General features: G+C 37.6%; 1 protein-coding gene across 13 annotated transcripts in view; it reads right to left on the bottom strand.

Annotated features, from left to right (window-relative positions):
• The window catches only part of mAChR-A (muscarinic Acetylcholine Receptor, A-type), a 762,830-nt gene that overhangs the window by 77,782 nt on the left and 665,048 nt on the right, over positions 1 to 20,000 (bottom strand). For all 13 annotated transcript variants that reach the window (XM_067121249.1, XM_067121255.1, XM_067121256.1 and 10 more), the window contains 2 exons: positions 7,739 to 7,890; positions 7,065 to 7,217 (listed from right to left, as the gene is read on the bottom strand). In XM_067121249.1, the coding sequence (XP_066977350.1) occupies positions 7,065 to 7,217; positions 7,739 to 7,890 (305 nt within the window). The remainder of the gene's footprint in view (positions 1 to 7,064; positions 7,218 to 7,738; positions 7,891 to 20,000) is intronic.

Below are 20,000 nucleotides of genomic sequence, written 5' to 3'. Positions count from 1 at the left end.
GATTTGATAATATAAACTGGTGTCACAACTTCTGTGGTCATTAAAGACAAAAATGACATCCTTTGCACTGATAACTTATGAGGAATCTGAGAAGAAAGCTAAGCAAGAATAGCTTTCATGGATTCTGAAGCGCTTGAAATTACGTTTTCCAGATCCGAAAGCAAAGTCATGCGATCGCAAGCCAGGAAAAATATGAATGTTGAGCCCTTGCCTTTTTAAGTAGCAAATGTCACCGAAACTTACATCAAACCTTAGGAAACCGGTGTAAACTTCAATGGGCCATGACGGGAACCGAAAGCCAACGAAGGAAGGATAAAAGAAAGCTTAATAAAGAAAATATTCATAACCCGAGAGTTGTTTCGCTTTCCTTAATCTAACGCTCTTCAAAACGGAGGTTATATAATGGTATTAGTGGTTCAGACCACCTTTTAATAATTTACTGACATTTTTAACCACGTATCCACTAATTTGTATAGTTTTTTATTTTAATAACTAATCTCTTCTTTCTGTATTTCCTATTACCTTCTGTTATTTCTTTCAAATCAACACCACATTCTTAGGAAGCTTGAACTTCACGTAAATGGCCCCTGTGGGCTTGTCCCTTATGGATAGGGGTCATCTTCAGAATAATGAAATCATCTTTCCTCCCCCATATTATGACTTTTATCTTAAAGTATTATTGAATCACACATGACATCACAAGTTGAAAAAGTAAATATTTATTCTCAACGCGCTTCGAATTGCTCCCGCGTCGGGAACGCGTCGCCAACTGTCGCCTGTCTCGGCGAATTCGAAATGGAATGTTATGATTGGTCATAAACGTCACGCGGAGAAATAATTCAAAATTATTGGCCGGCCGACACCGGAACTTTCCGCCGATGTCGATACGTCCTTCGAAGTAGGACGCGGGGAAAGGAAAAAACAATGACTGGCTCGAACTGAGTGGTGATTGATGTTGATGATACGAAATGGCAGCAAAACAACAACGGTCATCAACGCTATGAGGGGCTCGTATTGATTGATTTAACGCTACTAATGAACGTCATGATATGGTCATCAATGCCATTTATCACAGACGCTTAACAGATTGCGCTGATGCTGTTAACTAATGTCACAACGACTATGGTGGTTTATGTCATGAAAGACGCAAACTGATTGAATGGTTGACTGATACAACAGAAGGCACCGACGACACAACGGCTAAGGTTAACGTCAGGTACGACCGTGATGCTTTTGGGAAATTTCAACAGAAAAGTTGAACGTCATTTCTTTTACCTATTTATTAGCATCACAATGCCGCCGGTAATACACCGTTTTATTTATTATTATAACCACGAAAATAAGTTACGGTTCCTCTGGAAATGTACATCGAGAAGTACTGCGACTGAAACCGTAAAAAAAAAAAAGATGATTTAAAAGATTTAACCTTTTACTGAATAGACAAAACCATAAGTTTCCTGTTAAATTTATAATTTTTCATAAAGGCTGAAACAACACCAGAAAGTTGAATCTAAAGAGGACGACAAGAAACTTGTAATGTCTCGATAAAAAGTTTCTCCCTGGCGTGACGTCTTCAGCCATCCGTGAAATCTTGTCCCTATACCAAGGAACACTCGCCCTTCCAGAAAAGCTCTTTGATCCCCTCGGCCGCTTCCACCCCGCCCCCTTCTGCAAGAATCAGGGACCTTTTCCAACGTATTAGCAGTCTTAATCCCACATATGATCTAAATCTGTTTCTGTATGGAATGGGATGGAATATAAAATTTAGGCCAATGGCCAAGTGCTGGGACCTATTAGGTCATTCAACACTGAAGGGGGAAATTGAGAATGAGAAGCTTTCAATGGCGCAACAGGAGGAAAATCTCGCAGTTGCTCTATGAAATAATTGTCAGGAGAGGGTGGAAAGTAAGACTGAAGAAAGGGAATATGAATGGAGGTACAGTAAACCGAAGAGAGGCTGCATAGAACCTTTAGTAATGCCTACAGTGGACCGCGTGAGTGCACTGACCGCACTACCCACCCCCACGGGATGTTTCTGTAAGAACTTGAGGTTTCTGGCCGTCTGTCTTTTTGTCTGCCTGTCCGTTTTGGAATAACTTTCCGGATGAAGCCCCAAGAAAATAATATATTAATTATGTTTAAATCTACTTTCCTTTGTATAACTGATATCTATCCATGTATATAACAATTCGGATAAACCCCCATGACAAAAGAAATATTACTTGTTTTAATCTACTTATCTAAACATAACTATTATCTATACGTATTTTAAATAAATCTCAAATCTTACTTGTATCTAACTCCGTCAGGTTCTTTCTGCGTCTCCCCGAGAGAGTTTTACTCGAAAGTTATATTTTAAAAAAACTGACGTTTTCTCTTCTAATTAAATAAAATACCATTAAATAAACGGAAGAGGATGAAAGAATAATGCACTTACATCGAATATGATTTTTATATAAATCGCTGATCGCTACATCTGATAACAAACAAACAAACAAACAGATGTTTGGTTATCATTTACGAAAACATTCAATCAACCCAATGTTCTATCTGTGGCTGGGCAAGATCTTCAACGTCCTTCATACAAAAATGACACCGTCCAATTAATCTCATGGCCAAAGAAACTTTTGGAAAAATCATGACTCAATTCACAGACTGACTAGTAATTGAACTGAAGTCATACTTTTTAATAAAGGGAAAAAATCAAATCCTCAGTATTCTTCGGGGCTCTTTTCATGCGTCTGTGTTCCTTGATATTTAGAACTATTTAAAAAATCATGACTCACTTCACAGACTGACAAACATTTGAATTAAAGCCATACTTTTCTATGAGGGTGAAAACAATCTACTCTTCAGTATTCTTCGGAGTTCTTCTCATGCTTCTGTGTTCCATGATATTAATATTTCCAATTTTCATGAGACATGTCTAGTCCTTGCTATCTTGACCTTTATCGCAGAGGCCGCTGGGATGGGCACCTCATCTCAACGGCCTTTGCGATAAAGTATGTTTCGTATATTATTATGAAACATTTTTCCTCCTTATCAAAAATCAATTATTCTAAAAAGTGATGTAATGTTGTAGGAGTCGAGGATAAGAATTACTAAGACGACAGCTTATAGTAATAAAGCCATATTCCCGAGTTGATGACCAGAGTACACGATCCTTTCATTTTCTCCGATGACCTCAGCTGTTGTAACGTCAGTTTGTAGTAATACGTTAATCACTCCATTTATTCATGTAGTTAATGCCTACTGTTGTTGTGACGCCAAGTCATGTTAAAAAACAATCCGTTCATTTAGTCTTGTAATTAATGACTACAGCTGTGGTAACTGTTTTGCTGTATAATATAAACAAATAAATTCGTTTCTGTAGTTACTATTTACCGTATTATAGAAACCAATAAATCAATTTATGTAGTTACTACTGTACAATATAAACCAATAAATTCACTTCTGCAGTTACTATTTACTGTATAATATAAACCAATAAATTCATTTCTGTAGTTACTATTTACTGTATACTCTAAACCAACAAATTTATTTTTGAAATTACTATTCAGTGTACAATATAAACCAATACATCAATTTCTGGCTGCAGTAGCTACAGTTTTCGCAACAACACTTCACAGCTATAAATTAATCATTACTGTTCTTTCCGGAGTCGTTGGCCATAGCTGACTGTTTCCAGTTTGCAGTACAGCATCTAACCAAATCCATCAGTTGCACCTTTGCAACTCGTTAACGTCAAGCAATGCCGGGACAGCTAATTGAAAGTACCCGATCGGTTTCTCTTTCCGGTGCAAATCTGTATTGATTGTTCCCCGTTGAATTGGTTATCAGCATTCATTTGAATGCACCTACGCACCAAAAACAATGCAATAACAGTTCGATTAATATTTACTAGCGTTGTTGTATTTAATTTTCGTCCAACAGAGAGAGAGAGAGAGAGAGAGAGAGAGAGAGAGAGAGAGAGAGAGAGAGAGAGAGAGAGAGAGAGTTTACAATAACACGACGAGTGTAAGCTTACTCAGGTTGTGAGTTGCCAGAGAGAGAGAGAGAGAGAGAGAGAGAGAGAGAGAGAGAGAGAGAGAGAGAGAGAGAGAGAGAGAGAATTTACAATAACACGACGAATGTGAGCTTACTCAGGTTGTGAGTTGCCAGAGAGAGAGAGAGAGAGAGAGAGAGAGAGAGAGAGAGAGAGAGAGAGAGAGAGAGAGAGAGAGAGAGCACAATTCTGACGAGATACCAAGAACATGAGGCCAAGGAGGGTAACTTTCCCTCACATGTTTCACTATTTGTTAAAATAAAGCCAATACTTTCAGCTAAATATCAACCTCTCACGAAGAAAGGATTTTCTTGAAAGCTAAGAAATGTGTTTAACAATCTTCTAAGTTCGATAAACCTTTCCTTGCCGTCTCTTGAAACGAATGACTTGTTTTTCGTCCATAAAAATCCTACCAGCTCCTATAGACAATATGATTTTAACGGCTAAAAACACGGTATCACATTGTACGACCATTTTCTCAACTAATTTGTAATAAATTACTAAAAACACTGAAGCCATACACTGATAACTTGCGAACAACTTCAATTTCAAACACCCCATAAATTACTGTATTAGTAGCATTTGATCAATATTATTATTATTATTATTATTATTATTATTATTATTATTATTATTATTATTATCATTCAAAAGATGAAGCCTATTCATATGGAACAAGCCCACAGGGCCATTGACTTGAAATTCAAGCTTCCAAAGAACGTGGCGTTCATTAGAAAGAATCGACAGAAGACAATGGAAAATACAGAATGACGAGATATAGTGTCATTAATTAGCCCACTTAAATCATTATCGGAGTCAAACGCAAATTACTACAAAAATTCTAGCCTGAGAGCTAAAATTTGCGAGCTTAGAAAAAACTGAAGGCAGTTGTTACCTTAAACCCGAAATTTCTTTCGTTTCCACTGCTCAAAGCTCATTTGTGTATTCGTGCATTAATGACCTGAATTGAACTGAATATAGAATTTAGGCCAAAGGCCAAACACTGGCACCTATGAAGTCATTTAGCGCTGAAAAGGAAATTGACAGTAAAAGTTTGAAAGGTGAACAAGAGGAAAACCTCGCAGTTGCACTATGAATCAATTGTTAGGAGAGGGTGGAGAGTAAGATGGAAGAAAGAGAATATGAAAGGAGGTACAGTAAAAGGAACAAAAGGGATTGCAGCTAGGGGCCGAAGACACGCTGACGAGAACCTTATGTAATGCTTGCTCATGTGATAAAGAGATATGGAGATTTACTATTATATTTTTACTGATCAGAATCTTGAAAAGCAAGCATGTCTGTGAATACCCAACAAGCCGGGAGTGATTCTTATAAATACTAAATCATAAGGGAAACAGTAAACGGAAATAACATTAAAATAAAAGATGGCAATAAAAAACAAAGCAAAGAGAAATTGATATCAAAGAGTCCAATCTGCAGCTTCAAGCACAGGAAAACTTTCGATATATGAATTAATACTAGAAAAAAAAATCATATAAAAAATAGAAATATAAGATTTCTCCAACAAAGAAAAAAAAATAAAAAAAAAAATAAAAAACGAACATCTTGGATCCAAACCCAGGTCTATCACAAAATCTAATAAACTTTTCTTTGGCCCTTATCCCAATCTTCCAAGAAATTTCACTGAAATCTATATATAGTTTTTTTAAGATATTTTCTGGCCGGACAGATAGACGGATCTTTCTGTAGTGACAGGCATGAGGAAATTTCTCCCCAGGTTCAAATAAATCACGTACTCTTATTTGTGTGTGTGTGTATATATATATATATATATATATATATATATATATATATATATATATATATATATATATATATATATATATATATATATATATGTATGTGTGTGTGTACATACATATGTGTGTATACAATATATCTATGCTCTACTACGTCAGATTATGCATACTCTTATACATATATGTATAACTATATATATATAAAAATTGATGTATGCATGTGTGTGTGTGTGTATCGGTTGTCACTCAGAGTTTTCCCGGGCAGCGCCGGGTTGGTCAGCTAGTTATATATGTATATATATATATATATATATATATATATATATATATATATATATATATATATACATATATACTGACTGTGGATGTTTTTGTGTTATGCCCTTTTGTTTCAGAAGAGGTGGCTCTCCAGACAATGTAATCCTCCCAGGCATCAGCTAGTCTTCTGGGATGAAATTGTTAGCCTAGCGCCTTTCCCTGAGAAATGAATAGCCTAGCCATTGGTCAGATTTCTTTTTAAACATCAAATCATGTCCTCTAACAGGTGGTGGTTCCAAGAAAGACAACACAACGGTCACTGTCATAATATTTACTGGGTGGAACCCACCTCCTAACACGGCTGTAAAACTTTCGCATTAGCCAATTCAAACTGCTATACGGAAGGCTCATCAAAATCACCTCAAACCCCTTAAACATGTTGCGTCATTCACCCACTCTTCCGAGTATTCTTGTGTTTCATGGATATCAAAGACTTACCCTTTCAATACCTCTTTCACATCATTCATCCAACTCTTCCTAGGTCCTCCCTTCTTTCTTCCGCCAAACACTTCTGAATTAAACACTTTTTCACCAACATAAAATCATTTATTTCCACACGACTGTACCAGCTCATGATGCCCAGATCCTAACCTTCGTACCATATCTACTACCTCTACATTTTTCACCCTACCGATTATTTTAAAGGTGTATATACTGCGAAAACTTTACATGTCAACATTTTAAAATTTTCCATTTCCACAAACAGTCAACAGTGGTGCCTAAAACACACACACACATATAGTATATATATATATATATATATATATATATATATATATATATATATATATATATATATATATATATATATATATATAAAATATATATAAACTTATTAAAGGTTAATGATACCATCAGATTCCCCCAATACTTGAAAGTCAGTCGGACATCAAAGCAGGAGAGAAGCTTCAGAACGGAGGAGTAAAGACCACGTAACGTACCTGAAGTACCGATCGAAGGATATGATGAGAAGGTTTAGAACGGAGGCGTTCGATGCTAAGTAATCAAGTGCCAACCAGGTGTCGCAGACGAGAGGACCAAGGGGCCAGTAACCCAAAAGCGTGTACAAGGTAAAAAGAGGCATCGATACTAGCCTGGAAGGAAATAACAGAGAAGCATATTACATCTGAAATACTTTAAGCACCTAACCATTCTGCCTGAGAAGTCTTCAGAAGGTTAATTGTTTAAAATCTTCTATTGATTTTCCAAGGTTCTTAATGCAAGATGAATATTTACAGTGCTTGTTCATTATCATCAAAATATTTACCACTTCCCGTAGCTAGAGATTAAAAAATCAAATGAAGCTGAAGCAAATAACACACACACACACACACAGAAAAAGAATCTAGAATCTACGTAACTGCGCTTCTTGTTTATTCAAATAAGAACCGCCAGTTTTCATGGAACTATATATCTACATCTATGAATGTAAATAATGGTCATTGCATATCTTTAAAAGTGAGCACCTTTCCTAAGCACCCAAGAAGTTATTTTCTAAGATTGAATATTTTATATTTAATTTTACCAATATCTTCTCGTCGTTTATGACAAGAGCGACTGACAAAGAAACGCCACTTCCACTAACAAGTGAACCAAAGCGAACGTAACAGCTTACCCGATGGTGATGTCAGCCACCGCTAGTGAGAAAAGGAAGTAGTTACTTATGGTCTGCAGCTGTTTGTCAATCTTGAAGCTTATCATTACCATGAGATTCCCAAGCAGAGTGGCGATTGAAAGGAATCCAGCGAAGACTGCAATCAGGATCACCTGGATTGGCAGGTAAGAAGGCAAAGAGGGCAGATTATTAAAAAAAATTCTTAGGTTGCTTATTTTCTAGGTAAAATATTTGCTCTGAACGTACAGTATGATATATTAGGGCATAAAATATACAGCTGAGACAGAAAAGGAGAGCAGTTATGAGGGAAAAGCAAAAATAATCAAGTGATGAAAGACCACTATAGAAAATACAAATAAATCAGGTAAAATAAATATAAATCTGTCTACCTTTTCCCAAAGGAAGACGTTTATATGATGAAGGAAAAAATGGCAAGGAATCAGCGTGTAAAGAAGAGAAAGCTTTGATGAAAAGATAAGTAAGAAAACTCTTAACAGCTAATGTATAAGATGGAGGATCACGGACATCCACAGACAAGGAAAAAGGTTATTTTGAGAGATGAACTTTACTTAAATAAGAAGTGCTGAAGCTGACGAAAGTAATTTTCAATCTACACAAAATAAGTCCACAAACATAAAAAGAAGAAAAAGGATAAATAAACAAACTTCGTTTAGGAAGGAGATAATGAAAACGCCCTAATTATGTTGTAAAAGATATGAACTTAATTCTAACATTTGCGGGTTAGGAAACCAAACATGGGAATTTGCAGTTTCTCAAGAACAATTAGAGACAAATTTCGGAAATCAGCAACTTCAGATGATCATTTCCATGAAATTAAAGGGAATTAAGGAAGCATATTCTTTGTAAAATGGGAGTAAGTGGTAACTATGACTAGTATACACGTATTACATAAGTATTAACACGATAAATATTTAGCGTATGTGTTAATTCACTCAGATAGATATGTTAAATCAGAGTACAAAAATGTAGGTTAAACGTGTTAAATCATTATGTACACATGTTAAATTACATGTAAAATACATGTCAGACTACCAGGACTGTATTATACATTACGTTTTTAAAAATCAATATGACGAGGTAAACTTTTTTGGAGGTAATTTTGCAACATCTGTAAGACATCTTAAATCGTTATTAGGAGATGTAGGACTCCTGCTGGACGTCCATTAAGGCATTTCTATTGCCCCTACCTTATGGCGATCCCTAGGAATCCAGTCCTGTTAACTCATGTTCGCCTCGGATTCAAAATCTCTCATGGTAATATTTGTTCCAGGAACCTCGTACCTTTAACCCAAACTATGAAATACAATTAAGATTTCCTTGAATTTACTTATAAAAGGACATCTCTTGTAAATACAAAATCCACTTACTACTGAACAGAAGCAGTTAAGATCCCAAGACAAGCTTCAAAAATTCTTCGTTGTTGGTCTAAGGCATGTCGTCAAGCCATAAGGCAAATCAGTAAGGTTCGTTACTGTTAGATCTAAACCATGACTTAAAACCCAATGGCAAATCTCTGGGGATTCACTGTTGTCGGATACAGATCATGAAGTTAAGATCCAATGACAAAAACTGGGATTCTTATTACTGGATCCAACCCGTGACGTAAGCTCCACAAGGAAAATCGCATGGATCATTTATTTCTGGACATATAATTTGATATTTAATTTGCTTTGCATTCAGGCTTGAGGTTCAGTTCCCTAAAGTAAAGGTGAATTCCTGACTGAGTGTTAACAGCACAAGGGAGTGCTGTCAATTTCAGGGTCAATAACTGACTTACATTTTCATCTCATTATTTATTAATTTGTTAATTTATCTGACCGATAAAAGGAGTGAAAAATTAAAAAGTACATAAATCTATCTGACCTAAAAGAACGCGCACATCGCCCCCAAAAAAAACATACATTCAATTAACCAGTTATGGTATATCCGTAAAATACAAAAAAAAAATCTCCGAATCTTCTGGAAAATATTCATAAAACCATCACAGCCCTGGGCGTCTGCACATTAGCATTAAAAACTAATCTTAAAAGACCTTTTCACATCCCAAATTGCAGAGACATTTTCACCCTCAATATCCTCTGATGGAAAGCTAATTAGAATGATATTTGATATTCCATTACAGTTTAATTACGGGCTTTGGATTATACCTCAGACCTTGACTTCTTTTCGTTACCCACTTTATTGTTTCCTTTTTGACCTGAATTCTTGACCTGAAATACCTTGATGTCCTTCTGCTCTAGTTCAGATCATTTCGCGCTATCATTTGACAGGTGATATATTAAAGTGGCATAGTAAACAAACTCTTTTGAGTTCTAAACCGTTATGTGCATAAATGATACATTACTGATTAGTATTGTTTTCCGTCTATATATATTCTGCCTACCATAATATTTTAGGAAAATTTTTTTACCCTTAGATGGTTTTATACCTTAAACCTAACTAGTCTGAATGACTGATAGCATTCTGAAGCCATAATGATTCACAGGTTCAGTTTGCTTTATCCAAAATAGTATGAAAATAAAGTTTTAAATGGTGTTTTAATAATAATCTTCCGGTATTTTCGTCCTAAAGGGGATCACCCATATATTCTATATATACATACATATATATATATATATATATATATATATATATATATATATATATATATAGTCACAACATCAGCTTATGACATCAGTTACAATCGCTATGGACTCAAGAGTACTCTACTCTATTTAAAATCAGTCTAATCATGTCTCCTACTCTAATCTTAGCCTGTTGTTGTTTATTTATTGAAATTAAAAAATCCTTCCTTTTGTGTCTCCCTGTTAAGGACTCAGTCTTGCCAGAGACGACGACATAAACTCAATTTCTGATTAATCCGTGTCTTCATTTGGCATTTCACATTTTTCGTTTCCCATCAATACTAGAATACTAGACCTACGGGCGTTTGCTTTGAGGACCATTCTTGCTCAGTATTTTAATTGTGGTCCAGACTGATCGACTAATTATGGGGCACCTGACTTTTCAACTGCCAGGATTCTAACGTCGAAATAATTTAATTCTTGATGACTTGGTGTAAAATAATTTGAAATTATTCAAGTTTAAGATAAATTTAAATATGTACACAATACACCGGTTAGTTATTGGTTCCATGTTAAAAGTAGTAAGTATCAAAAGAAGACATTTTACAAATACAAGCACTTTCAAGATAATATTGCACGTTCCATAATATTAGTTTCTGATATAAATTTGAAAATTCCTCTAGGATTGTACACAATCCAGCACATCAATTAGCTAATTACAGCGACCATCGCAAAAAGAGCTTTAAAACAAATAATAAAACTGAATGTAAGAAAGCTTTTGGCATAATCAAGACGAGTATTTCAATTACAATTATAAAAGACATTACAATCAGTTTTCAAGAAAGCTGTTAGTAGTGCACTCAAGACAAACCCTCCTTCATTTTACAAAAAAAATCATTACAATCGGATTGTTAGCAAGCTTGTAACACAATCAAGGGAGGCATCTCTTCCCTGTATAAGACATTACAGTTGGATTGATAGCAAGCTCCTGACACAATTAAGGGATGAATCTCTTCCCTGTAAAAAAGACATTACAATCAGACTTTTAGCAAGCTCCTAACACAATCAGGGGGAGGCATCTCTTCCCTGTATATAAGACATTACAATCGGATTGTTAGCAAGCTTCTAACACAATCAAGGGGAGGCTTTCCTTCCTTGTATAAAATACATTACAATCGATGAGGCTTCTCTTCCCTGTATACAATACATTACAATTGGATTGTTAGCAAGCTTCTAACACAAATAAGGGGCAGCTTCTTTTCCCTGTATAAAAGACATTACAATCGGATTGTTAGCAAGCTCCTAACACAATCAAGGGAGGCATCTTTTCCCTGCATGAAAGAATTACAATCGGATTGTTAGAAAGCACAAACAGGACGACAGATAATTTTACCCAGAGCTACAGATGACTCACGTAAAGCCAAAATCCGATGGTGTTACCTCGTTCCTCGGGAGCTTGCTGACTTGGTACCAATATTTGTTTCTGAGAACGACGTTTGGAAATAAGTTTTTAACATAAAATATTCAGTAGCTGTCATGGCTGCCGTCTAAACCCATGAGATATCAAGTACATCACTGCATGACAGAAGCCGAAACATCTTGCATGTCATTAATGAGAGAATAATGACGATAAGATAAACGTCATAAGACTTTCTTAAGACATCAACAATTAGGTCTTGAAATTCCTTAATTAACACTAACTAATATGCTACAATAAATGGCCTTAGTAAATAATGATTTTATAATGTTAAAAGAAACCGAATATGAAGAGAAGCTGAAATTGCAACACTCGACTACTGACCGTTCTTATGATAGAAACAGAATTCAGACAACATATTCCACGATTATTTTATTCCTTAGTGCTTGCTTTCTTTAAGTATTTGGAAAAAAAAATGTCTTGAAGAGGAAAAAGAAGCAATATTTCAATTTCAAAACTACAGAAGTTGAACGTCAAGTGAGGACGAACTCCAAATACTTTTGATAACCCTTTCTTTACACAGGCCAGTATGTCAATACAGTATGTACATACGTTTAAAACATACTAACTAACCAAGCAAGTATACCACTGAGCTCTTCAGTCCTTCCTTATGGATGAATAATTTGATTTTTTCCACCTCCCCCGCCCCCCACCGAATTCAATAACGTGCATTACCGTAGATGCGACTCATTGTCTCGAGTCATCCCGTTCCATTGTTACCTGAGGAACTCTTCTTGTTCGTCCGGTCAAAGAGGGATTGTTCACGTTCATCGCCCTGAGAATCCTGGAGATCCAGTGAAACGATTTCTCCTTTTGGTGGCCGGGGGAAGGGGTTAAAGAGGCATAGGGGGACGGGGAGAGGAGGTGGTGGGTACGGGTGGTTCGTTTTGTTGATGGTTGCGCCTAACCGTTGACACAATGAAAAAGGGGGCTCGACTCTGAAGGAGTCTCTTCAATATGATGTTCTCCCATTGTTTCGATCTTTGATGGGGCCATCTGAAAACGCTCTTACTACTGATATTTATTTAGTAAATGCCCCTTCTCCTTCTCCTTCTTCTTCTTCTTCTTTGTAAGAGAACTGACGTTTGAACGATCTCTTCCCTCTCGAGGACACTAATGTAAACCTCTCCTGTTGGTGAAGGCATTTGCACGAGACTCGTCCTTGCTCTGGTATTTCTGTGGAGGCGACTATAACCTGACACTGAGTGGTTTCCTCTTAGCGGTGTCAGACTTTGTTTACAATTACCCTACCGGTGGCACTGGAGTTTGTTGACATATAAACAACAGACAGCAATGGTCTTCGCACTGTTAAATCCAAATGGGTAACTTGGAAGGCTTGTAACATTGTGGTCATGTCCTTCTGCATAATGAAGGAACGTTAACGCCTTAAGTAAAGATCTATTTGCGACACAGTACCTCTGTGCTCACAGAAGAAGAAAATACAAGTGTCCATACCCTCTGTGAATAACAGACAATGTAAAGTATACAATAATTTTTTGTGATGCAGCCTTTATTTTCAATAATAATAATAATAATAATAATAATAATAATAATAATAATAATAATAATAATAATAATAATAATAATAATTAAAAAATACTCACAGTAGCATAAGCCTTAAATGGAGAAGCAAGTGTACAGTTATATATGTGTACATATATATATTTAGAAATAAAGCTAAACAGATCTCAATAGCTTGATTTCTAAATATATTTGTACACATATATAACTGTGGATTTGTTTCTATAATAATAATAATAATAATAATAATAATAATAATAATAATAATAATAATAATAATAATAATAATAATAATGCACCTCTGTTAACAGGATATGGTTCGTTTTATGTCTCATTTTCTTCTACAGGGATTCCAGACACGAAGTTCTTCGGCGCAATCGAGTTTTCTGTACAGCGTATAATCGAGGCCACCGAAAATAGATCTATCTTTCGGTGGTCTTGGTATAATGCTGTATGAGCCGCGGCCCATGAAACTTAACCACGGCCTGGTGGTGGCCTGCTATATCGTTGCCAGACGCACGATTATGGCTAATTTTAACCTTAAATAAAAAACACTTACTGAGGTTAGAGGGCTGCAATTTGCTATGTTTGATGATTCGAGGGTGGGTGATCAACGTACCAATTTGCAGCCCTCTAGCCTCAGTAGTTTTTAAGACCTGAGGGCGGACAGAAAAAGTGTGGACGGGCAGACAAAGCCGGCACAATAGTTTTCTTTTCAGAAAACTAAAAACTAGAAATTAGAAAGAAAATGATTAAATATTAGCAACTATTATTCAACGGGTTTCGAGTTAATACTTCACTTAAACCTTCCTTCCATATTTTCTATCGGCTTTCGTGAAACTTTACTTTTAATTTTGCTTCCTTGTATCTTCCGTTTCTACACTTTTAGTTCGCGGGCTGTTACTTCACCACTGGCTTCAGCTTTAACCCTGCCATATGTTTTTTCAGATATCATGCTTTAAGAACAAAGCTTTGTTCGCGCATTTTTATTCCTCACACCGTAGGACTATGGAACAGACTCCTTGAGGATGTTGTGCAATATGAACCTCCTCAAAAGTTGAAGCGAAGATGCAGTGCATTACTTCCCAAAACAATTCTCCTTGTATTTTACAATTTACTTACATTTCTGTCTATCTATTTATTAATTTGTTAATTTATAATTTCTTTTCTAGTAACTGATCTCTTCTTCCTGTCTTTACTATCACTTTCTGTTACTTCTTTCAAATGAACACCATATATTTTGGAAGCTTGAACTTTAAGTCAAGGGCCCCTGTGGGCTTGTTCCATATGAATAGGTTTCATCTTCTGAATAATATTAACAATAATTTTTGCAGGCGGTCGCAAAGGTAAAACCGAGTATCTTCGCATGCACATCGTAAATGCAAATCCGTATATCTAATTTTTCTTATGCCCAACATAGATCTACTACGGAGACTTAAACGCGCGTCTAACTATCACGAAAAGCAGATCGACGTAAAGTACTTGATGAATTAGAACTGCGCTGCAATTGCAAAATTACTTCAGTACTGTCAAAAACTTTGTCCAGCTGGGCCCACTAGTAGAGTGCATAGAAGGAATTAAAAGCTAGAGGCAAGATTTTATAATTATCCCTAATGAGATACAATCACGTTACAGGCCATAGGTCTATGAACTAGACATCGAGTTACCACAGAAGGTACTTACATTTTTGTTATAAAAGGAAAGAATGGAGCAGAAAAAAAAGTAAAAATTGCTCCGAGTTTTCTGTACAGCGCATAATCAAGGCCACCGAAAATAGATCTATCTTTCGGTGGTCTCGGTATAATGCTGTATGAGCCGCAGCCCATGAAACTTTAACCACTGCCCGGTGGTGGCCTGTCCTATATAGTTGCCAGACGCACGACTATGGTTAACCTTAAATGAAATAAAAAAAAAAAACTACTGCGGATAGAGGGCTGCAATTTGCTATGTTTGATGATTGGAGGGTGGATGATTAACATACCAATTTACAGCCTTCTAGCCTCAGTAGTTTTTAAAATCTGAGGGCGGACAGAAAAAGTGCGGACAGAATAAAGTGCGAACGGACAGACAAAGATAGCACAATAGTTTTCTTTTACAGAAAACTAAAAAAACGAAGCGCATAAAGCGAAAAGACTGTGGTGGCCAAGATAGCGAGACTATGGCTACAATCCGAGATGTGAGAGTATTAGTTGTGGTCAACACCAGCCGTAGGGTACCGGGAATTGTATGTGACACTTATGATGAACCATCTGCGACGGAAAAAGGCACAGATACTCTACCTAAAAAGCAAATCAAGGTTAAACGTGGCAGTAGTAATAATAATAGTAACTGGAAGCCGAGGTTGAGAGATTAGCGACACAACAGTGAAATCGTTACGGTAGAGTTTCCAAGGAGAAACATCAGATTTGTGGATATGAAGAAAAACCTAAAGATGGCAACGGCTTTGCCTGGAAACCTTTGACACATAGCGGAAGCAAACAATGCGACATACGTATGGATAACTCTTCAAGTCAATTGAAAATATTCTTGTTCGCCTACAAATCAAGGAGAGGAGACAAATTATGGAAAACCAGCTAAGGAGACGGTAATTACAGTCTTCTTACAAAAACTCCCAGGTATATTAATATCTGAGGCGAATATGCGTACGGAGAAACAAACAGGTCCGCGTTGCAGAAGGACAACTACAAAGTTTTATATTTCCTCCAAGGTACACGCTCATATCCTTCCTTCCAGCAGCCCGGGGGGTGGGGGGGGGAAGCCCCCTCCTTACTGGAACTGCAGCCCCGTCTAATCGTTGTAATGGCGAGGTTTTTATTGACTTCCCTCAAACCTTTACAGAATCAGGAAACTCTCAAAAACATTTTTAATATTAAACTTTTACCTCGCCAAACTCCAAAACTAAGATGGCTGTATAACCCGGGACCCTGAGACTGAAAAGGAGATGACGAGGTAGATGATGATAACATCTGTTTTGTCGTCCTCTCCTCGATATAAGTAACTCTTCCAGAGCGATGAAAAGAAAGTTTTTTCATAGTGGTTATTTATTTTTGTTTAATGTTTTGACCCGAAGTACGATTACGTTATTTCTTGCCAAAGGAAAGCCGTTGTAAGTTTTTCTTATCAAAGTATGATAAAAGTTGTTATCAATTATACGCGCTGATTTCTTCGCTAGAAACCGCTTATTATCAATTCACATTAGAGTCTTGATTATTTCTTTGTGAATCGTCTATGACTTAAAGATATTCAGGGCTGGACAATTAATATATCAGATTAAGAAGACGAACTTCCTCCTTTTCTGCCAATCTATCGTTTCAGCATCTTACAACAGAGGTACAGCAAATTGTCAAAATAAAATTTATAGAAAACGGAAGCAGATATAATTTAGGTTACGCGATAGGTCAAGGAGATAATCAGTGTCAATTAAAATTACTGTAAAAATAGGAGCACTTCATTTCAGCTCGCTGAGAGTTGAGTGAGTGACTGATTTTAAATAGTATACTGGCGCCACGGTTATCGAGGATGCCATAGTTCCAAAGAAATTAATTAAAGACGAACGATTCCTTTTCCCTTTCGAAGACTGAATAAGCGCCAGGACGCATCACATGATAACATTCCCACGCCCAATTAAACCTCGGGGTAATCATTAATACCTGGCGAATTCGTCTGCGCTCCCTTTGAACGCACGCAATGTGACGGAAAGGCATAATGAGTTCATTTCTCGGGCTGCAAGAGCATCCCCATCTCCTGAGTCTCCCCCTTCCCCTCCCCTTCCTCCCACCTCCCACTCATACGGCAGGTGAAAGAGCACCTCCCTCTATCCCCCTTCTCATTTGGGTGCCGTTAATTGAACGGCACGGTTGTGAACGAACGCGTAAACTGGCAAATGGAAATTTCAAACGGCCTCTCCTGGAAAACTTGAGGAAGCTCCTGGTAGACTCTGGAACAGCGAGGTCCTGGAAATGGATATTCAAAATTCACCCTTTCTCTCCTCCTCCTCCTTCTCCTCCGTAGTTGCTTGGGCACAGCTCTTGACGTCGCTCAATGCTCTAAGCCTCCTTCTCAAATGTCACAATTGCCAAGACACGGGCCTCATTTATGAGCCAAGCATTCAGTAAACAACTGGATGGCACTCGGGGATAAACAGAAGATTGCGGAGCAAAGGACACTTGCAAACACACATGGAAAGAAGAGAGAGAGAGAGAGAGAGAGAGAGAGAGAGAGAGAGAGAGAGAGAGAGAGAGAGAGAGAAACTGTTCCGTACAATCAAGATACCTGTTATTTTCCTTGAGACTGCCTATGAGTTTTCGTTATTTACTTTACTTTTCACCATCACCAATAATTGAAAACGTCCTATTCAAATAACCAACATACTTAATGAAGCACAAGATTTTTGTTCATTTTACCGTCTGCCAATCTACTGCTTTTTAGCATCTTACAGTCAAGCTGAGGGGAAATAAAATTTCCTTATTTTAAGGGTAACGGATAACTCGAACATTAATAAAAAAAAAAATTAATGAAAACAATACATAAAACGGTGAAGTTTAGATCTCGCAGACTTCACTGACTGACATTTGCTGCACTGATTGACAGAGGATGAATGATCTTCCTGAGTGAACAAAAGCCGGGTCACATCACATGATTACATCTCCACGCCCAATTAAACCTCTGGGTAATCATTAATACCTGCCGAGATCGCGGAGATCCCCTACAGCGTACGCAATGTGACGGAAAGGCATAATGAGTTTATTTCTCGAGTTGAAAGACCAACCTCCCCCCACCCCCGCAACAACTTCCTTCCCCTCATAAGGCAGCAGAGAGAGCAACCTTTCTCCCTCGTAAGGTAGCTGGAGGAGCTACTCCTCCCCACCCCACCCGACCCCCATTTTGGGCCCGTTAATTGAACGGCATAGTTGTGAACGAACGCGTAAACTGGTACGCTGAAGTTTCAAAAGCCGCCCCCTCTTCCGGTAGACTCTGGAACAGCCACGTCATGGAAATGTATCCAGAAGTCCTGGAACTGTTTTCTAAGCGTTCAGGAAACTGACCCGAACGCCATTTTCTTGAACATCCGAACAAACAAACAAAGAGTGTATCATCCTTCTTCTTTTTGCCTCAGTTGAGCTTTGCTTAGAGAAAGCTCTCAACGTCACCTCAAACCTAACAATTGCCAGAGACAGCGTCTTTTATGCACGGTAGCACTAAAGAAACAACTGAATAACACCCGGCGACAACAGAAGATTGTGGAACAAACCACGAGAGAGAGAGAGAGAGAGAGAGAGAGAGAGAGAGAGAGAGAGAGAGAGAGAGAGAGAGAGAGAGAGAGAGACTACTCTTGTACTTGTCTCACTGGAAAAACGACATTCCATTTACCGGCAAAATAAAAAAGTTAGTTTCTTTTAATTAAAAAGCCACAGGCGGTTTCACAATTCAAATGAAATTGATCGTCAGCTCATTTATGCGGGGGCAGGAAGTAATGAAATAATTAAAATCAAGGAGTAATAAAAAAGGTAAACTTATACAAAAGGCCGAAAGCCAGCGGGAATTCCATATTAATGAAATGAGATAAAAGGCATAAAATCACTAAAAAAACCTCTCAGCCTCACTTGAAAGCTCAAACGAGAAAGACGGTCTTTCATTATTTCCAACATAAGGACCCCCTAATTTCAATACCCTTGGTCCACTAATGTTCAAGAACTGCTATCCTGTCGCGGGAGGAAGTTTCATTATGGGTCTTCCACAGGATAGGAGATTCGATCATTACTTCAAAAATGGTGATCGCGCAGGTGGGATTTGAATTTAGGAAACAAGTGATCACGCAGGTGGGATTCGAATTTCGGAAACAGCTGATCACGCAGGTAGGATTTGAATCTAGGAAACAAGCGATTATGTAGGTGGGATTTGAATTTAGGAAACAGGTGATCACGCGGGTGGGATTTGAATTTAGGAAATAGGAGGTGATCGCGTGGATAGGATTTGAATTTAGGAAACAAGTGATCACGCAGGAGGGATTTGAATTTAGGAAACTGGTGATTACGCAGGTAGGATTTGAATCTAGGAAACAAGTGATTATGCAGGTGGGATTTGAATTTAGGAAACAGGTGATCACGCGGGTGAGATTTGAATTTAGGGAATAGGAGGTGACCACGAAGGTTTTATTTGAATCTAAGAAACAGGAGGTGAAAACGCAGGTGGAATGTGAATTTAGGAAACAGGCGAAAGACAAAAGACAAACGGTGCTAGAACAGGTGAGTAAGGGGCAAAGAGCAACAAGTCAGTGTCACAGTTGGCTGCTTTAGCCCAAGCCACCTCCACATTGTCCTGGATTAACATCACGCATCAAATGCATAATTTCTTTACGTTTCATCTTGACTGCTCATATTAGCTATCAAAACCCTGATTCTCAGTGTTATCTATTTTGAAGTAGTACATCTTGATATGCAAACAGGCCACCTCCTTGCGGAAGCACATACTTGAATTTGCTGAGCGGGGCGGAATCAGGGTATTACCACTGCTTGATTCAAATCTTTGATTCAAGGCCAAACGTGGAGGGGGGCGGCCACTAATGTATCTCCCTACGTCACTATTTCCCTTAGAAATTGTCTGAAGCAGTCTGTTGTAACTTGACTTAAAAAGGTCTGGAGCGTTTCCAAAGTGGAATGGCATCCGCTCTGTCCTTCTG

The sequence above is a fragment of the Macrobrachium rosenbergii genome, chromosome 19 (genome assembly GCF_040412425.1).
Source record: "Macrobrachium rosenbergii isolate ZJJX-2024 chromosome 19, ASM4041242v1, whole genome shotgun sequence".
Taxonomy (NCBI): domain Eukaryota; kingdom Metazoa; phylum Arthropoda; class Malacostraca; order Decapoda; family Palaemonidae; genus Macrobrachium; species Macrobrachium rosenbergii.
This window is presented reverse-complemented; position numbering and strand designations above follow the sequence as displayed.